The sequence below is a fragment of the Nothobranchius furzeri genome, chromosome 17 (assembly GCF_043380555.1).
Source record: "Nothobranchius furzeri strain GRZ-AD chromosome 17, NfurGRZ-RIMD1, whole genome shotgun sequence".
Taxonomy (NCBI): domain Eukaryota; kingdom Metazoa; phylum Chordata; class Actinopteri; order Cyprinodontiformes; family Nothobranchiidae; genus Nothobranchius; species Nothobranchius furzeri.
In genome coordinates this window covers 39778917-39800096 of record NC_091757.1, presented here as the reverse complement: position 1 = coordinate 39800096, position 21180 = coordinate 39778917, and the positions used below count along the sequence as shown (strand labels likewise).

The following is a 21180-nucleotide window of genomic DNA, read 5'->3' as shown; positions in this document are numbered from 1 at the left end:
TGACTTTAAAGTGATTTTTTATCAAAACACCATTTGTACTGGGGATTCATGTGAGTCTGCCACCTCTACTCCTGCAGTCCATGTGAAAGGAGACCCCCCCACCCCCACACCCCCTTACTCCCAAACTCTCTCTTGGCTTTATAACTGATGATTTTCAGCCAAGGGGAAACAAATTGAAAATCAATGCAAGTGGCACAACCGAAATGAGAATGAGGCATTATGTGGGGTGGCGGTCGGGGGGAGGGCTGCAACCCTCCCAGGGCAAACAGTGAAGGGTGCAAACACTTGAGTGCAGTGGAAACTTAGTCCCATCTGTCCTCCGCACGCACACACACACACACACACACACACACACACACACACACACACACACACACACACACACACACACACACTTAATGTATGGTGTACAAATGGGCTGGGATCAATAGTTTTAATCTGGAGTTAAATGTATTGAGTTAGGCTAGTATTTTCCACACCTGGTCATTGACCCCCCCCCAACCACCACCACTACCAACACACACACACGCACACACACACACACACACACACACACACCTCCAGTCTAATGATGCAGTCACTGACCCCTGCTGTCAGACGAGCAGTGTGAGGGGATCACCTGGGAGGAGGAAGGGTTAATACTTACAAGCTCAGACACTGACTTGAGGTGTTTCACCCAACAGTCAGAGACAGAAAAACACTGACAAGTCTTGTTATGGGGACGCAGGACCAAGGGACTAAAACACAGAGTAAATAATCTCATGAATCTAGTTCACGCTGCTCTTAAAGACTTCTGGGTTCAGCAGGAGCGACTTAACAGACTTGTCTGCCTCGTTACCGTGCCACATCCACTGGGCAGCAGTAGCTCAACAGGCTGAACAGGTTGTCCAGTAATCGAAAGGTTGCAGGTTCCAACCTAGCTCCGGACAAAGTTCTGCTGTTGTGTCCTTGGCCAAGACGCTTAACCCACCTTGCCTGCTGGTGGTGGTCAGAGGTATCTGTCAGTGCGCCCCAGGGCACCTGAGGCTTCACTGTAGCTCATCACCATCAGTGTGTGAATGGATGAATGATGCACTGTAGTGTAAAGTGCTTTGGGGTCCTCTGGCTGTGAATGGCGCTATACAAGTGAGGGTCATTTACCATTATCATATTGCTTTGTCCTATAAGACCTCTCTCTCTCTCTCTCTCTCTCTCACACACACACACACACACACACACACACACACACACACACACACACACACACACACACACACACACACACACACACACACTCACTCACACACACCTTGTATCCCTCTAGCCTGGGTGCACAATGTATGAAGCTCAATTACAGGTAAACATAAACAGAAATAACCCAATTACAAACAACTAAAACACCCTTAAACCAGTAGAGACAGTAATTATTTTTAATTCGTCCGTCTAGTCAGTCATTTATTTAGGCTTAAACTTACTAATAGTTGAGTATAACTAGTACTTATAGTTTAAACTCATAACTTCATATCTAGTAAAGTACTGGTGTGATATCAGCAACTGCTACAAGGAACCAACCATAGTCTGGAGCCGCTGCTGAGGCTGTATTTACATGGAGGAGAGCTCCACCTTGTGGAAGGACGCAGGAATTCCTTCTAAGTGTTTGCTTCCTTACCGTGAAGGTGTCTTCTGATTGGAACTCGTTGTCTATGTAAATGGAAACCCTGTCAAAGTCTTTCATTTCCTCGCTGGACTCGATGTTACTGGGATGAGCAGAGCACAGAAGAGAGAGAAGAAACGTAGTTTTAATCGGACGTGCAGCTGATTTAATGCCTTACAATCGGCTAATCAGTTTGACTGAATGTTTAACAGTTTTATTCTAAACTGACAGCATGAGGTGGTTGTACATGATGCATACCAGAAAAAGTTTTCTGCTTGGCCCATGTTGACCATGTAGTCCTTCCCTCCAACCTCCTGGAAGTGCAGAGCGATGAACTGTGGCTTGTGTTTGCTGATTGTCTGTTCCAAAGGGGAAAAAGCTGAGTGCAGCAACTGGACAACATCAGTCATTTAAAGATAAAAGTTTATTATTTAAGGTCATTGTTTTAATGTGGGCGTTCATGCTAAGAATAATCAGCACAGTGAAGGTTTTCTTGAGGAAGAATGTTTAGAAGCAGATGTCACTGAAGTATTTCTAAATGAGAAATCAGCTAAAATATGTCAAACTGATAAAAGTCATGCAAGTAAGAAATGTTCAAACTTACCTTATACAATTCCTGTAGCCATCCATTTTGCATTTCACCAACCTTGAAAAAGACAGATTACAATCACTGGGAAAATTCAGACGTCATTCACTTATTTACCTGTTTGAATCGGGCTTGGACACAAAATAAAACAGAAGAAGACATTTTTTATTTCAGAAAAACAGCTAAACTATAATAGCCTGGCTAGCCACACTTGTAGCACCATCCTGAGTCAGAGGACCCCAAAGCACTTTAAAGGTGTGAGAAATGTGTTTTTCCGATACATTTGCAGTAGTCTCTAGTAGGAATGAATGCCTTGCAAGTCGCACTCAGGGCAAAAATAATAATATGTGAAATGTCTGGATCAGCAGGAACAAGTCTGTCACATCAGAGGAGAGCTTAACATGGCAGGATTGGAATCTTATTTCCTGATATTTTGACATCTTGTCTCTGATTGGATAACAGCAACACACTAGGGTTGGGCATCATTTGATTTTGAACGATTCCGATTCCCATTCTTTGTTTCGATGAGTTAGAGTTAGGGTTAGACGGGTTAGGGTTAGAGCTAGCTGACCACAGGCCCTACTTGATGAAATAATTTTAACTTCAACATGAATTTTAATTCTATGAACAATAACATCACCTTCATTTAGACAAAAACATGTTTTTAAGAAAAAAATACTTGCAGCACAACCAGTGTGTTTGTTTCTGACCACAACCAAAGTCTGGAAGAAGCCTCTGGGATGAGAGGCTAAATGTCTCCTACAGATCCAGAAACGTCCAGCTGTTTTCAGCTAAAACTCTCAGGATGATCATGTCCAGGATGACTGAGAACTACACCTCCATGCTGCAGCAGCATTCAGTCAGAACAGGAAGTGAAACTTAAATGTAGCTGCTGTCAGTAACAATCTAACAGATTTTAAACATTAAACTCAACAGAAATAGTTCAGAAAGGAAATTAAAAAAATGTTCACAACTTTGTGTGTGATTTATTAGTATTATTATAATTATTTATTGTGGCAGAAGCTGGTGTGGTCCACCACAGAGAAAGCTGCTCTAGCATGATGACTTTATTCTACAGGTTATTGTTCAGCCTTCTGATTCTCACGCGTCTGACTGCTGACACTCCTGCAAGGCAAATGTGCTACAAAGCATGCAGCCCAGTGTGATATATTTATAAATCATAGAGGTGTGTCTGAGAACTTTGGCTTTGAAAGTATATTGGCTATTTGACAGCAAATCAAGCTGCATGAAAGTAAGAATATTAAACTAAATTATGAGATGTTTCACCTCTCATCCAGCAGGCTTGGCTGTTCTGATCATAGGCTTAAATGTCAAGGCTTCAAGTCACTGGAGAACAATCACTCGTTAGAGCGGATGTAACACCCTGAGTTGAGTTGTTTGAGGTTTTATTTTCTTTTAAAGAGCAAATCATCCCTAAATGAACTTTTGTTGCTGATAAACTGTATAGATGGGTTTCTAATAGAGCTGTAAACATGCACAGTCATTATTTTGACATTTTAGTCCATCTTATTTAAAATTTCAACCTAAAACCATCATTATTGCTCCATCTTGATTTTGAATTAGCCATGTCTTCCGGCTAAGAGGTACCAAGTGACATTGCTGGTAACGTATTATGTGGCTACACTGCACTAAACTGCAGTTGAGGTAGTCCGGCCCCTCACCAGTCGATACGAAACGATACAACTCAGAGCTATTTGCCTCCTTAAAATAATGTTCTCCTCCAGTGTGTAAAGTGTCTGGGTGTCCGCACACATAAGTTGTTAGTGGCTCTTTTCTTCAACTGAGAACCTACAAAAGTGAGTTGAGGAGAGTCCTGTAAGTCACTGCCTCAGCACTACTCTCTCGGTCCGCCAGGGAACGCCTCCTTTAGGTGCATTTTTCAAGCATCAAGTGTGGGAGGGGGGTGACCAACCCTTTAACAACAAAAAGTGGTAATAAACAAATGCCTTAGGGTGTGACTTCATGTGAATCTGCCTGAGGAAAAGAGTCAGGGCTGAACTATAGCTTTTAAGAGGATTAATACTATGACACTCTGAAATGTGCACGTTACTGTCCTCAAAAGCATGTTCCTTAGCAGACAGGTGTGAGTGCATCTGCATGTATGGGGAGAAGATGGCCTGGTGTCAACAAGGGCAGCAGAGAAGCCATTTTTTCCCTACATAAAGACATCAGGGTCAAACACATATTCTGTAAAATTTATAGAGATTGGACTGCCGAGGACAGTTTAGGGGCATCCAGAAAAAGAATTATCCTGAAAACAAAGAGTTATTAAGCACTACTAGAGCTCGACCAACATTGATTTTTCTATTACCGATACCAATGCGTGACACCGAGCTGCCCGAGGATGTGCCTGCTTTTAAATCGACTTTACTGAGGACAAATATCGGCCGATGTCAATGTATAAAAAAAAAATTTAAATAAAAAGATAAATATCAGCAGTGGTAAAACATTTGGATATGCTTAACCATAGCACACCTTAACGTCGTCCAAATGTAACTCTGTCCAGCCATCCAAGTACAGTATGGCAATGAACAACTCTTTTTCCAGCACAATGACGCATCATGTCATTAGACACTACATACATAAGCCATAAAGTGGCTCGGGCATCAAAACATCAAAATGATGGGTCCATCGCCAGGAAACTTTCCAGAAATTCATCCCTTTGAGAACTTGTACAAGTGCATGCTAAATCAATGCTAACTGACAAGCCTGCTAGAAGGGAACTATATGGGCCATGAAAAATACCAAGACTGCAATTATGAACTCTTCTATAAACTTAAAGTAATTGTCAGTAAATGCTTATGAAACCTGGCATATCTGAGAAATATCTGAGAAAAGCTATAAAAAAACTAAAGTAGAACATTTTGGGAAAACTGATAGATTCTATAAACATGTGGTCCAGCTACAATATGAACTCATGGAGGAGGAACTGCATTTCTGACAGACTCACCAGATCCCCCGAGGCTCACTAGACAGCTTGTAATAATCATATAGATTATACCAGATTTAACTCACATGCACATGCTGCATTGATGCTTAATCTCATTTGACATGGATTTCTGATAGATGTGACCCCACCCATGTTGAAGTGTGTATCGTGCCACAATGGGAGATACCATCACAAAGGTAACTTGTTGAAATACTTCTACAGGTCTACAGCTTTAATGTGGTGCTGAATGATGTGATTATGGTCATTTGTAATATTCCTCAAAACACGTTTAAAGTGGCAATGTGTCCATTTTACCATTAATCTCTGGAAATATCCATTCAAAAGTTGTTGTAAATGAATTAAAAGATGCCCAGTTGTTGATAAATATTGGCAGTTTCTTAATATATAACCATAAAAATTGGGTCTAAAATACATGGAGTGGGTCCAAGTCTCTGGGAAACGCCATATTGGATGCCATGTTTCCTTCTACGGAAGCCCGTGAGGACAGAATGCATTTACTGATTTGTAAGAAACGGTTAAAAAACTTTCAGCATTAATAAACGTTCTTTTACACATTTACCTCTTCGCTCGTTGGCACTGATGAAAGGAAATCTGATGTTCTTGTTATTTTGCTGGAGGTTACACTCCCAAGGATTTTTGACCGCAATGGCCATCCGTTGGTAAGGTCTTACTTGAACACAAAAATAATGCTCGCTTGCAATGATTTAGGTATCTACTGCCCCCTATCGTTCACATGGAATTGCTTTGATTTTTTTTCCATATTGCCCACCCCTCGTTACTTACACACACGCAAATCTGGTTACACTGGCAATGACTGATACTATATTTTATACAACTACATAAAAAAGTGTGTGATTTAGCATTATTTGCCATGTAATTGTTGTCCTTTTATAGGTTAAGACTAAGATAGAGAAAAATTAATGTACTACTTTTTCTAATTAAATCCATCCATCCATCCACTTTCATTCGCTTATCCGGAGTCGGGTCGCAGGGGCAGTAGCCTAAGTCGAGAGGCCCAGACTTCCCTCTCCCCAGCCACTTGGGCCAGCTCCTCCGGGGAAATCCCAAGGCGTTTCCTGGCCAAGTGAGAGACACAGTCCCTCCAATGTGTCCTGGGTCTATCTTTAGGTCTCCTCCCAGTTGGACGTGCCTGGAAAACCTCAGCAGGGAGGTGTCCAGGAGGCATCCTGACCAGATGCCCGAGTCACCTCAACTGGTTCCTCTCGAAATTTTTCTAATTGAGAAATCTTTATCTTTCAGTGCAGTTCAGTTCATTTATTCAATCCATTTTCCTCCACTTGTCCGAGGTCGAATCCTTAGGCTCTCCCAGAAGGCATCCTCCCAGGAGGCATACTAAAGATGCCCTAGCCACCTCAACTGGCACCTGTATGGAGCTAGGATTGGGACAATATTCAGCGTAACTTGTACCAAGTTTTGTAACTTCAAACATGTTTCATCACATGTAACTTTGGATTTGTAACTTGTAACTTTGGATTCGTAACTTGTAACTTTAGTTTTCTAACTTGTAATTCTCAATTCGTACTTGTATTTCTTATTTTGTAACAGGAACATTGTATTTTGTAAATGTATTTTTTATTTTGTAAAATCAAACTATTATTTTGTACATTTACTACTCATTTTGTAACATCAAACATTCATTCAGAAACATGAAACTTTCGTTTTGTAACTAGCAGACTTCCAAATTGAAAAAATCAAGGTACAAGTTTGAAATCAAAACTATCAAAACACACATTTCATTCTACAGGTACAAACCTCAAATCTACAGTGTTACAAATCTTTTTGTCTCGATTCTAGCGTCAGTGGGAGGAACTTGGGTGGAACCAATGAGAGCACGAGTCTTAGCTACCAATCGCGTTTCTCGAATTCCTGTCCAATCGTTGGGAGAGGAGGGCAGGCAGGGTTGTGGCAAGAACAAATATACTCTGGTTTTTATGGCATTTACTGGAGTTGTGGTAAATCATTTTAACAGCATAGCTGTGAAAGCACATTTTGTACACAGCCATCTAAGCATTCTGCCACAGTATCTATACTGGACTTTGATTGGGCTATTGCAACACTAGCACTGCTTTTTCAGATATCATGTTGCAGATTTGCTGCTGGCCTGGATCGTTGCCCTGTTACAAGTGGCAACTTAGGTAAAGTTTGCCCCAAAAGTGGCTGATCTGACTCTGATTTATAAAGTTAAGTCACCTATGAGGCGCCCAGGTCCTGTAGCTGCAGTGGAAGCCCAAATCATCATCACTCCACTACTGCGTTGACAGATTGTATCAAGTCTTGTTGTTGATAATCTGTGTTTGGTTCAGTCGATTTGATGATGTGATACATTATGACCACATATGTCCAACTGTCTAAAACACAAAGTTCCAGAAGTCTTGATGCTTGTTTAAGTGAACTGTTTCAGTGCTGTAATGTTGTACTTGACAGGCAGTTTTCAGACAGGTCATATTTGTTCAGCATTTCTCTAGTTGTAGTGGCGTAAACTTTAAAATTTAAGATGTTAACTGCAACCTACAGATCATTATTTCCATTTAAATGTTTCATTTTTTTTCCATTTGCAAATTTAAAACAGAAAGATTTGTGAACTTACACAAGAAACATTCTATGCATAATTCCTCCACCCATTCTAATTGTAAGTACAAAGATGCGGTGAATGCAAAAAAATAAAAAATTCAAATGAATGAGTACATAAACTCAAGGCCCATTCCAGGAAAAGTGTTAGGTGCATCCCCTCTGGACTTAGGCAGAAAAATCAATTAAAACGAGTCAAAAGGCAAAAACAAACTACAAGGTTTAAAGAGCAAGTCACCCCCAAATCAACTTTTTTTTTCCTGATAAACTATATAAATGTGTGTCTAATCATGCTGCCGACACGTGTAGTCAATAGTTTTGAACTTTAGTGCATTTTAGTTAAAATTTTAATGTCCTGCCTAAAACTGTCAGTGTTGTGCCGTTGTCAGGTAAAAACTGTGCACTGCATTTGAATTTAAATCTGCCATCGCTATTGGCTAAGAGGTACCCTAGAACGTTGGCTGGTACCATATGATGTCACAATGTCATTGTGAGCCTGTACTATATGTCACAATGTCGTTGTGAGCCTGTGTGTGTGTGTGTGTGTGTGTGTGTGTGTGTGTGTGTGTGTGTGTGTGTGTGTGTGTGTGTGTGTGTGCATGCGTGCGTGCGTGTGTTTGTTAGCGGAGGCAACAGCATTTGTTGCATTTTTCAAACAGGAAGTGGGAGTGGAGTAAGACTCTGGTAGGGGGTGACGCTCTTTAATGCAATAAAAACAAAAATGATTTTTTGTTTGTGCAATTCATCTTTCTTCACAGTCTTTGTATTTTTCCTTCATAAAATATTTTCCTAATTTCTTACAACCTAGGTTTTCAATCAACATTGTGTAAGTTTCAAATAATTAACTTGAGCATCAACATTGCAACAAACGTGTGTGCAATAAACACTGCAGGTCCTGGTCTCATCTACAGGTGCTGGTCATAAAATAATAATATGACAAAGCTGACTTATTTTAGTATTTCCATTCAAAAAGTGAAACATGTATATTGGATGCATTCATTGCACATCGATTGATAGATTTCAACTGTTTATTCCTTAACTTTGATAATTATAACTGACAGCTAATGAAAATCCCAAATTCAGTTCTCAGAATATTAGAATTTTGTGAAAAGGTTCAATATTGAAGACCCCTGGTGCCACACTCTAATCAGCTAATTTACTCAAAACACTTGCAAAAGCCTTTAAATGGTCTCTCAGTCTAGTTCTGTAGGATACACAATCACAGAGAAGACTGTAGACTTGAAAGTTGTCCAAAAGACGACCATTGACACCTTGCACAAGGAGGGCAAGAGACAAAAAGTCATTACATAAGAGACTGGCTGTTCACAGAGCTCTGTGTTTAAGAACATTGAGAGAAGCTAAGGGAAGCACAAGATGTGGTAGAAAAAGTGTACAAGCCATAAGCATAACCACACCGAGGAGAGGATTGTGAAACAAATCCCATTCCAAAATATGGGGGAGATTCATAAAGAGTGGACTGCAGCTGGAGTCAGCGCTTCAAGAACAACCACACACAAGACGTATGCAAGACAGGAGTTTCAGCTGTCGTACTCCTTGTGTCAAGCCAGCCTTGAACAAGAGACAGCATCAGAAGCATCTCGCCTGGGCTAAAGACAAAAAGGACTGGAATGCTGCTGCTGAGTTTGAAGTAAATTTAGCATTTCCCCTCGAAATCAAGTTCCCCGAGTCTGGAGGAAGAAAGGAGAGGCACAGAATCCACGTTGCTTGAGGTCCAGTGTAAAGTTTCCACAGTCAGTGATGGTTTGGGGTGCCATATCATCTAGCCTGGCCTGTCAGATTTGTCCTCTGTCTACACAGAGAACTAATCTGGTTACTCACAGGCAGAGTGGCACATGGGAGGCGGGACTAGCCAGCTCAAAAATAATCATCAGAAAAAAGGCGGAAATGCCGACTGTATCGCGCAACCCCGTAGGATTTTAACTGTAGTCAAAAATGACACCTGGCGATGGCGCAAACATCTTTCTTAAAGGCTTTTAGCCCTTTTTCTTGTTGTGGTTTTAAAGACATGTTCAAGTCATGTAGAACAGAGGAAAGAGCTGCAGCGAACTCTGCTTCAGTCTTTGTTGTTTATAAGAAACTGAGCATTAAGGTTTGTGACGTCCGCAATGCTGTAGTTTTTTTAGCTGTAGTCAAAAATGACGCGTGGCGACGGCGCAAACATCTTTCTTTAGAAGAAAGGCTTTTAGTGCTTCTACTTGTGGTTTTAAACACGTGTCCAAGTAATTTAGAACAGAGGAAAGAGCCGCAGCAAACTCTGCTTTAGACGCCATCTTTGTTGTTTATGAGAAACTCAGCATTGCGTTGTGTGTTTGACGTACGCTGCTCAGTGCTGATTGGCTCGGTTAGAATTCTCAGGGGGTGGAGTTATTTGAATAGAAGAGTTCCCAGACCCAATGCTTCCCATAAAGAAGTATGGGGCTGGCTTGTCAGGCTACATGACATCTACTGGTGTTGGTCTATTGTGTTTTCTGAGATCCAAGGTCAACACAGCCGTCTGCCAGAAAGTTTTAGAGCATTTCATGCTTCCTGCTGCTGACCAACTTTATGGAGATGCAGATTTCATTTTCCAACAGGACCTGGCACACGAACACAGCTCCAAAGCTACCACCAGTACTTGGTTTAAGGACCATGGTACCTGTTAAATGTTTAAAGTTAAACTTAAAACCATTCTTATTGATACTTCTTTATTGATTTTGAATCAGCCATGTCTTCTAGCGAAGAGATATCATGTGAATTTGCTGGTACCGTAAAGTCCTATATTTAATATCATGGCAATATATATTGCAGGTTTAGAGAAAAACAGCAGTGTGATTTTTTTCCAGTGTAGTGTTTATGGCATCAGATAGGTGCCAAAACCCGTGCATGCGGAATCCAACGTCGCGCGCGTGAACGTGATTCGCGTGTAGAAGTTAGAACCACTCGAGTGAAAATATACACCGCTAGAGGTCATTTGTACACTGAGAGGGAGCAAACTGTCTGTGAGCGCACAAGGATGTGCACAAGTGACAAACCTGTGTGCGCGCGTTGGCCAACGAGCACACGGCAGAGGAAAATGTGAGTGTGCGGCAGCCTCACTGCATGCGCGGCAGCCTTTCTGCTCGCTCGGTTTCTGATTCTGCTCGTTCGGCTGTTAGGGGTTTTGACACTCTGGAGGCGTGGCCTGTGGCAGATCTTCTCTTTCCTCTGATTGGTAAGTTTTGCCCACTCCTTACCCTCTACCTCATTGGCCGATCTTCTCTGTCCTCTGATTGGTCAGATTTCGTACCTTTCTCCCTGCCTTTTAGCTCAGCCAGGTGAAAACAAGATGTCAAAGGATTCAGAGGTAAAGTAAACCTGAAATTCATCACAGCAGCTTGGTTCTATCTTAAACGCTGTTGTCAAAAGTGTCTTATATGTGCTATCACAAATTTGTTCCTTTTTCCTGCCATTAGCGTAACGTATTGTCTCCGCATATATAGTTTTGTCTTATAAATCTCTTCAGTTTTGCCTTAATTTGAATTTTAGCAGGGAAACCTTTGTGATAATATTACTTTGTCATGTGGGCCCACAATGATAGGGAGGGTTGCAGGAAGCTGCTCAACGTGTGGTGTCCCTGTTGCAGAATGCCCTTTCTGACCCAACATCATCTAGAGCCAGTGAGAACTGTTGCTTTTATTTTGATTTTGCCCACAAAGTTATAGCATAATGCATATGTTGTATTTAACAATTGAGAGTATGATTTTGCTCTGGCTGAAATAATAACAATCTGCAGAACAGGGAAACACAGGAGGACAAGGATCTCAGCAGCAGAGTAAGACTGTAGAACAGAGCATGGCAAGGTTTGTTACACTGAGGCATTAGTGTTTCACAGTATTAATAATATGATTATTATTATCGTTATTAACAATTTTATAAACCTTTCAGGTGTAATAAATGGTTTACCATAGTTAACCTGTCTCGTTTATGCATTGTTCATAACCACTGAACAACAAAAATACAAAAGATGGATCAAGGAAGCAATCGAGATAAGGAGACGTGGATGTGGGACCATGAACAGGGACGACGGAGTTTACCCGCTGGACCAAGCATGGGACTGCATCGTCAGAGAGGGGACAACGGGCAGTAGAGGGCGACAACGTCCTCTGCTGCCCGCAGATAAATGGAGAACGAAGTGACACGCCACCATCAGCGTCAGCCTGAAGAAGCCGGCAGCTGTCGGCGAAACGTAGCGTCAACAACAGGTAACAAAACCGTTTCTGTTCTTCAAAATTATATTTTAACTTTACATTTCGCAATAAAGTTCAGATTCACAGAGAGTGGTTTAAAATTTTACATTTATTTGAAAAATTAACAAATTAATAACTTTACTACAAAGGTTTTGTGAAGGTTATGCATCTCAAGCTTTTACTCGGATGTCCCTCAGCAGGGTGCAGCACTGTTGAAGGTCATCTGCATGAAAGCTTGATATGCAGTTTCTTTGTGAAAGTGTGTAAATATACAGTGTGGTTGCCGTACATATGTTGAGGTTCTCAGACATCAGGCTTCTTTGCCCAGGCCTTCACTAGTGGTCTATTTTTAAAGTTGGTAAGGAGACAAACCACAGCATATAGCTGTTTACAAATGCAAGGAGGGGAATAACAATCAAAAAGCTTGTGCTCTTGGACCAGATGAATGGAGGGCTCCACATGCACTCTCATGCTATGGCTTCTGTTTCTATAACTTCACATGCAGACATTTGAGATTTGCCAGAAAGGAATGGCCCGTCCACTTTGCAGGGCACAATGTCATTAATAAAGAAACCCCTGTCTACCATGACGACCATCTCTAGTTGCAGCATGTTCAACACACCAGATTCCCAGGTAACCTGTTGGTCGCTGATAGTTCCAGCATACAGTGCTGAGACAAATGTCACTGGCCTATGTGTCACAATCCAAATGAGCCTCTTCAGAGTGCAGTTGAACTTGAGGAAAACATATGACTCTGGAAGAGAGGGGAAGACGGCCATTGACACCTCAGATCAGTGCAGTCAAGAATTACTGGCGTCTGGGTAGTCCCGAACATGTGACGCCCCCACCGTCTCATTGGGTTTTCATTTGGGTTTGGGTTTTTTCTTCAGTTGCAGGCAGCTCGTTAGGCGGCCTTGGAGGCACCTGGGCTCAGGGTGTGGTGTTGCCTAAAAAGCCTGCAGTTTTTCTGCTTTCACTGGGTCTCTCCTGTGTGGTGGAGAGTCCTCACTGGCCATTTTCTGTTCATTAACTTGCTTTAGTAAATCCTTACTTTTGTAACATACATCAGTTGTTAAACCCCTCACTCCTCTGTTTGGTCTCCCTTCTTGTTACAACCCACCACTCCCAAACTGGGTTGTAACAATCTGCAGACAGATTTCTGAGAATCTCCTCCTTTGGTATACAGAGCCTCACTGAGCCAAGTACTGTGAACAAATAGTTGCTCCATGATGTTATTATCCAGCAAGGTCCCGTTTTTGTCGAAACAAGGGTGAGGTAATGAAAAAAAATAGAAAAAAACTCGATAAGTTGCAGCATATGGCCCGTAAATATGGGGTCTCTATGTGCCTGTCAAACACTGACCATGATGGTAGAGAGCTCACAAGCATGCACAAAAAGTGAATCAAGATGTCATATGGTGCAAACCTAAAGAAATGGAATACATGTTGATGTAGATGTTCATAATTAACAAGACAACAAAATACGTATGCCCAAAGGTGCAATATTTCAATAAATTAACATTTAAAATATTTATATGCATCGTTAAAATACAAAAACATGTTCTGAAATACATGAAGTGCACCAAAATTGACTCAGTCCATTCAACAATTCTAAATGGACAATTATGTAACTCATCAATTAATTATTTGAAAGGATAATTTGTCAATTAAATGCTGAAAAAATAAACAATACATGAATGAGGCAAGAACTTTTGAAACTTGAATAGACCTACACCCACAAGTCTATTTTTATCTGGAGACTCCTCTCAAGAGTGGCTGAAGTAATATTACATCTTTGACAGAATACAAATTCTCTCTCTCTCTCTCTCTCTCTCTCTCTCTCTCTCTCTCTCTCTCTCTCTCTCTCTCTCTCTCTCTCTCTCTCTCTCTCTCTCTCTCTCTCTCTCTCTCTCTCTCTCTCTCTCTCTCTCTCTCTCTCTCTCTCTCTCTCTCTCTCTCTCTCTCTCTCTCTCTCTCTCTCTCTCTCTCTCTCTCTCTCTCTCTAACCCCCACTCTAAGGGCCTTTGTGGTGTATTAGTGACTCATATATGTACAACCACAGTCATAAAGTTTTCAATCAGTAGTTTTACTTCAGTATGTATTTTTCCAGTATCACAAAAAATATAATTTTATACGGTTAAAACCATCTAGCTTATGGGCACTTTTTAAAACACTGCCCAGCAAACATTTGGACGTTTAATGACAGTTGAACGGTCACAACTGTAAAAAAATATCACCGGAATTAAGAAGAAATAACATAATATCCTAACTGTTTTCCTTGCCTGGACTCGAACCTGTGTCCTCCGCTCTACTAGCTGAGCTATGACAACACTTACTAAGAAATTCATCAGATTTGTTGTTCGGCTACCGTCATTTTGGTCCGACAGGAAGCCAATGGGCCAATGAGGTAAAGGGTAAAGAGAGGGAAAAAATTACCAATCAGGCCATGCCTCCAGAGTGCCAAAACCCCTAACAGCCGAGCGAGCAGAATCAGAAACCAAGCGCACAGAAAGGCTGCCGCGCGTGCAGTGAGGCTGCCGCGCACACACGTTTTCCTCTGCCGTGTGCTCGTTGGCCAACGCGCGCACGCAGGTTTGTCGCTTGTGCACGTCCTTGTGCACTCACAGACAGTTTGCTCCCTCTCAGTGTACAAATGACCTCTAGCGGTGTATATTTTCACTCGAGCGGTTCTAACTTCTACGCGCGAATCACGTTCGCGTGTAAGACGTTGGATTCCGCATGCACGGGTTTTGGCACCCATCTGACGCCATAAGTGTTGCGCTAATTTTAATGGTAAATGATCTGAATTTGAAAAGGCACCTTCTAGGGTTCTACAACACCTCTGGTGATTTACAACCAAGCCCCCACAATGCAGGTGAAAAATTGAAGCAATCCCGGAAGTTAAATAAATTGCAGTTCCACCCTCATCCGCTGGGGGCTAGTGTCAGAAAGGAGCAAATCCTCATTGACTCCCATGTTAAAAATACCAATTTCACAGCAGAAATAAACATGTTTACAGCCTGGTACCAAAACATGTTTTTGGTTTAAATGATCTAGTTTACACTCATGACAACTCTGAGGGGGGTGAATTTTTTTCTCACTCTTCTGTTTAAGTGTATTAAATGCCTAAAATTCTGTATAATTAATGAGCATCAGACCCACATAACCACAGAGCTAGCTCCGGGGAAAGGCCTCAGTCTGAGCCTCGGCCTCTCCTGAAAACTGTTCCGTCAGTTTCAGTCTCTCAACTTAGACCATTAGTTGTGCCGTTTGTGGATTTTTTTTTTGGATATTTTTTGTGCAATTGTTGGACAAAATGACTTGCTGTGGTATTAATTGCACTAATAGAGCATCCAAGGAGTCTCCACTTCATTTTTTTCGGTAAGTAAAATTATATTTATGTATTTTAGGTTAGATTTTAACATGTACTGTTTAACCATGAAATTTAAATGAAATAGGGTAAAACCCAGTGCATTTAACATTATGCTGCACTTTAGAAAATGGGTTGAAATATAACATGTTGGTGGAGCTGGGTTCCGACTATCGGCTTGTGGAGCTCTCGGGAGACCGATGTTTTCCACCCGGTTCTCCCCTCCCCACAGCTCGGTGCATCTCTGTCTGCTGTCTGCTGTGCGGGCTGCCGGCTTGTGGAGCTCTGGGATGGAATCCACCCGGTTCTCCCCAGCGGCAGCTCTGCGCATCTCAGATCGCAGCGGCGCTTGTCTGCTGTGCGGCTGCCGGCTTGTGGAGCTCTGGGATGGAATCCACCCGGTTCTCCCCAGCGGCAGCTCTGCGCATCTCAGATCGCAGTGGCGCTTGTCTGCTGTGCGGCTGCCGGCTTGTGGAGTTCTTGGGAGACCTCTGTGTTCCACCCGGTTTTACCCAGCGGTCAGCCCGGCGTATCTCTGACTCAGAAGCTCTGGTGTTGTACACAGTTAACTCCGGTTGTAGCTACAGTAGGTTGCTACCTCCGTTAGCTTAGCTCCCACCTCAGCGTTAGCTTTGGGTTAGCTTCAGGTTAGCTTGTAGCTAGTTCGACCGTGTGTCGTCAATTGATCCCAGCCTTACAGCCCCACCCTCAGCTCCACCTCTCTTCCTTTTTGTGGAATTGTCTGGGCTTGACGGAACCTGTGACACGGTCAAAATGGCGGTGGTGGCCATCTCCCATTTGGCCTCAAAAACGTGTTATTGGAGCCTATGGAAACCCATTGTCCACATATGTATGTTGATGTTTACAACACAATCAGTCACTCTCACACACACACACACACACACACACACACACACACACACACACACACACACACACACACACACATTCACACCCTGGTTTAGATGAGCTACAAAGTAGCTGCCTAGAGGCTCATGCGTGACAGAGGCAACCGAGGTGATCTATTAATCTATTGATTATCAACATACAGTATTAGACAAAAAGAATAGAGAACTTTAGCTATAAAAGTGTATTAGTTGTCTGACAGAAAAGCAGGCCACAAGGACGTAAGCAATGTGAGGAACGAAACTATAAGCAAATTAAACTTGCCCGGAAACATCAAACATCCAGGATATCAATTCTCTGCAGTACAGCTGCACCTAAAACTATTGCAAATGACCTGAGAAGGCCTTTTTTAAAATTCATGACCAGCTGTCAGGTGCGTGATCAGTGAAACATACACTCAACAAAAATATAAACGCAACACCTTTGTTTCTCCTCCGATTTTTCATGAGATGGACTTAAAGATCTAAAATTCATTCCAGATACACAATATTACCATTTCTCTCAAACATTGTTCACAAATCAGTCTAAATGTGTTCTAGTGAGCACCTGTGCTTTGCTGAGATGATCCATCCCACCTCACAGGTGTGCCACATCAAGATGCTGATCCGAGAAATCGGAGCAGAAACAAAGGTGTTGCGTTTATATTTTTGTTGAGTGTATATGAGAAGCAGGCATCTGTTTTTATGAACATATCTACCTCTACATTTCCAAGCTCTTCTACTTCAGTTTTGGACTTTTTTTTTTATTGTAAGGATAATGAAGTAAATGATATTTCCAGGTTCCCAAATGTAAACTTGTGAAAGTTGAGTTCATCTTGTGTGAATCTTTTAAATATAATTTTGAACTTTCCATTATAGGTATAATGTCATCTCCCTTTAAGTATAATAGAGTTAATTACACAGAGGCCTTCGTGTGGACAGGGAAATGGCTTTGCATGATATTTGCATGACAGCTCAGCTTTGATGGCACGGAAAAAATCTCTAAAAACAGCCCTGTCCCTGAAATTTAATTCAAAAAATGATCAGAGTAGGGTATGTTTTTATAATCACAATTTATTTTACATTGTTTGCTTGTGAAATATCAGGAGAGTGTTGCACATTAGAAGGATGGAATCATCACAAAAGGCTCAACGTGAGCATTGCATAGAAGAGCAAGACCAAGCATGTAGGGCAGTGATTAAAGAACTTGCAGGCTTTGAAGGAATGCATCTGATCCACGTCATTTCACAGCAGAGTTTAGGATCAACCTAACTTGCATGAGAAATAATGGAGTTAAAGTTATTTTAGTCCAGTATTCAAAATAAGCATGATCTCATGTGATCTGAATGTATTTGGTTATTGTTTTTATAGCATTTACCACATCTGTAAATTGGACAGAATCAGGCGCACTCCAAAATTTAACCAGTGGTCGATATATTGATCCTTTCTGTGAGTTTCAATAAAATCAGTCGAGTGGTTCGTCAAACAAGACCTCCACGTTTTGCCCGCAGGCAATAATCGTAATCTACAAGTGATATTTTAGATGATACTAATATATTTACATATATATCTCAGATGTTTACATAATACATATCATGTATCCTGAAAGTTGAAACCAGGGTTAGGCTTTTACTTGATGAGCTGCTCCAACAAGCCCTAAGTTTGGCCAGTATTGTGGCAATAGGATTTATTCTGACAAGTGCTTAAGTTCCTGTTCCTAATGAATGCCCAAGCGTGTTTGTTTACCGGAACAGAGGGTCCCCTGGAGAGGGGATATTCGTCTGTTTACGTATTTCTAATGCTGGGATCTTGTGTGTATTCATTTGAGCCAACTCTGCTCAACGGAAATGTGGTCCCGAGCCAGCTTTCCATAACCCTCCTGCATGCAGAGTTTAAAAGCTCTGCTAAGCCCTTCTAAGTCAAAACAATCAAAAGTGATGAATTACCTCTTTTTTTTAATATGGGACTATAGCGATTATGATACAAACGTCATCAGCTTGGTTAAAAATTATAAATTGAGTAACACAAACAAGTGCTAACAATAAAAGCTGTTGGTTGAGAGGTCGTGATCATTCAGAGAAAACCAACCTTGGACATTGATGAACCTGTTAAAAGTGTTTATTCTTAGTTAAACAGAATTCAGGGCAGTTGCTGGCATGTGATGTGAGTTTTGTTGTTACACTAAAAAATTTTCTTTCATCATAATTTGAACAAATAACAAGATGTCTCTTTAACATGAACAGACAAGTAATCCAAACAAGTTCTTCCTTAAAGAGCAAGTCACCCCCTACCAGAGTATTACTCCGCTTCCACTTCCTGTTTGAAAATGGCAACAAATGCTGTTACCTAGCAGACCGAGAGGGCGGAGCCACTAACAAATACACACACAGGCTAACAACGACATTGTGACATCATATGGTACCAGCTACCTCTTAGCCAATAGCGATGGCAAATTTAAATTCAAATGCAGTGCAGTTTTTACCTGACAACGGCACAACACTGACAGTTTTAGGCAGAAAACTTAAATTTTAACTAAAATGCACTAAAGTGCAAAACTACTGACTACAAGTGTCTGCAGCACGATTAGACACACATTTATATAGTTTATCAGAAAAAAAGTAGATTTGGGGGGTGACTTGCTCTTTAAGTTTAACCTTCTGGCATCTTTAGGGACATTTTAGTCCATTTGGGCTGTTTTTCCCTATTCATCATCCATTTAATGGTACACATGTTTTTAACAGAACATTATTCTAAACCCATTTTTTAATTAAAATTGTCACTTTGAAAATAGACTAACAGAGCACTATGAAAAAACACAATGCACTTGAATCATTAGAGGACCAAAACGCTGTAAAATATGTATAAATTGTTTAGAGGCTGCAGGATCAAAAACTAGTTTGAATGGGAGTCAATTGGAGTGTTTTGCCCTTAAGTGACAACCACGAGGTCAGTTTAAATATGTTGCTAAATGGAAACTAATAATAAGAAATCAATATTTACTCCATTTCTTCACATAACCAAAACTGGTTTGTATACATGCCCGACTGACAAAAAACCTTTTTTGGGGAAAACAACACATTTTTTCGTGTTTTTTTTATTTTTATTTTTTTATAAATTACAAAAATAATATGGAGTGTTCAAGCTGTTATTCCAATGGTTAAAATCCTCAAAGTGATTGAATTTGTATAGAATTGAGCGCAGCTGAAGTTGTTTATTTAAAAAAGGGAAAAATAATTTCAACATTTTTAGCCACTCATACGAGCGGAGGTTTGTCCACTTAACGACTGAAGATGGTAGTAAATTAAAGTGGGTAAATGTAATAAGTTTAATGTATCAGGTTCGTTTTAATAATAAAGAAAAGCCAATGTTGGGAATTCCTTGTTTGTGTTTGGAACTACACCGCGGCATTTTGACAAGCATGAGGTCACGTGACTCCTAGACAGGTAATGATGGCTCCTTGCACTTTCATGGTTTCAGAGACCGCGGAAGAGCACTGCTGCAGGTACCGCTAACTGAAACAACCGATTTAAGTATTAAATGCTTGATAAACGTGAGACACAGATGTGTAACAAGCGACTGAGAGCACCTATATGGTAGCAGGTGAATTTAGTACACCTCTAAATTAGCACACTTTATCTTCTGTTTCCCTTATCCAGCAGAGGTGCAGCGCACCTAATCCAGTAGTTCGACCGGTTTACTTACGTGATCAAAGAGCGAGCCCACGTTCGCGGTGACCAGAAGCACATCGGCAAATCGGTCCATGTTGTTAACCAGCAGCTTTTTACAAAGTCCGCCGGGGGGGGGGGGGGGACTCCGTGGCGTTGCCAGGTGACGCGCGTGCAGAACAGGCCAACTGCAGCAAAACTGAGAGCGCGAGTTTAAACGGGATTAGCCGAGTGAGCCGAAAACTGCGTCTATCATCTGCCGCTCAAAATACACCGCACATCATCTCAGTGACAGCAGCTCGGGTCTTGTGGTTCCGACTCTTCAGTCGATAGCGGGTTGTCGTGGCAGAACGTCACAGCACAGCGGAGCCGCGCTCGTGCTCGAACCCGCGCGACATTCGAGGATTTTCCTTTTTCTCCGGGTTAATTGGATTTAACGGAGCAAGGGAGTCTAGGCTGGGCATCTGTTGCTGCTGCCGCCTCCACGAGCGCTCAAATAACCGGAGCAAAGTTGAGTGTGTCGGGTTAGGATCCCCCGGTGCTCCTCCCATTCAGCGCTGCAGTCTACGTAAGGTGTCGAGTTCAAAGTTAACCTCGTGTTAACTACGTAATAACTACAACAAACTTAGATAAATACACAAAAAAGATAAACATGGCACCAAGTCAGCATCTCCATAATGCCACATCTGTTTTTTGTAAGAATTTGACTGGAGCATGACGATGTCTTGGTATTGAGACTTATTTGGCAGTTTAGCCTACTCCAAACACCTGGTAAGGACCATTTATTGTATGTTAACACCATTTCAGAATCAATCACATTTAAGATACCCACCTCTGTTTACGTTACAATTGCCATAAACTGAATAAATGACTTATTTACTATAGCAGCATATGCGACTATCCCTACAAATAAATCAACTGGATGAGGAAGTTAGTCAGAAAATACTATAGGCTGGCTACACTGTGACTAATTTCAGTCACGGTGCAACCCACAAAACAGGAAGTCGTTTATCACAGTGTTTTCTTTCAATATGACATTATTTGAGCCAAGGACTTTCCATTGTATTGGTAAGAATGAAAAAGAAGTGTCTGGTTTTTAAACTGGTGATGATTTAGATTAACACATTAGATCAACAGTCTTATTGTGACTAAAACTGCCATGATTGTGCAAAAACTCACCGTCAGAGCAGTTCTGGACAAATCCAGTCACCACTAAAGAACATCCTTCTGTATCCAACATACATAAATGGGTCAAGC

General features: G+C 41.4%; 1 protein-coding gene across 2 annotated transcripts in view; it reads right to left on the bottom strand.

Moving 5' to 3' along the window:
* inpp5l (inositol polyphosphate-5-phosphatase L) overlaps positions 1–20184 on the bottom strand; it is a 28016-nt gene extending 7832 nt beyond the window's left edge. Inside the window, exons 1-4 of one of the 2 annotated variants that reach the window (XM_015972291.3) lie at positions 19961–20184; positions 2238–2279; positions 1892–1992; positions 1649–1736 (exon numbers count right to left, since the gene is read on the bottom strand). In XM_015972291.3, coding sequence (XP_015827777.3) covers positions 1649–1736; positions 1892–1992; positions 2238–2279; positions 19961–20020 — 291 coding nt within the window. In that variant the 5' untranslated portion in view covers positions 20021–20184. The remainder of the gene's footprint in view (positions 1–1648; positions 1737–1891; positions 1993–2237; positions 2280–19960) is intronic. The other variant, XM_070546027.1, reaches the window with a different exon arrangement.
* Between the last annotated feature and the right edge of the window lie 996 nt (positions 20185–21180).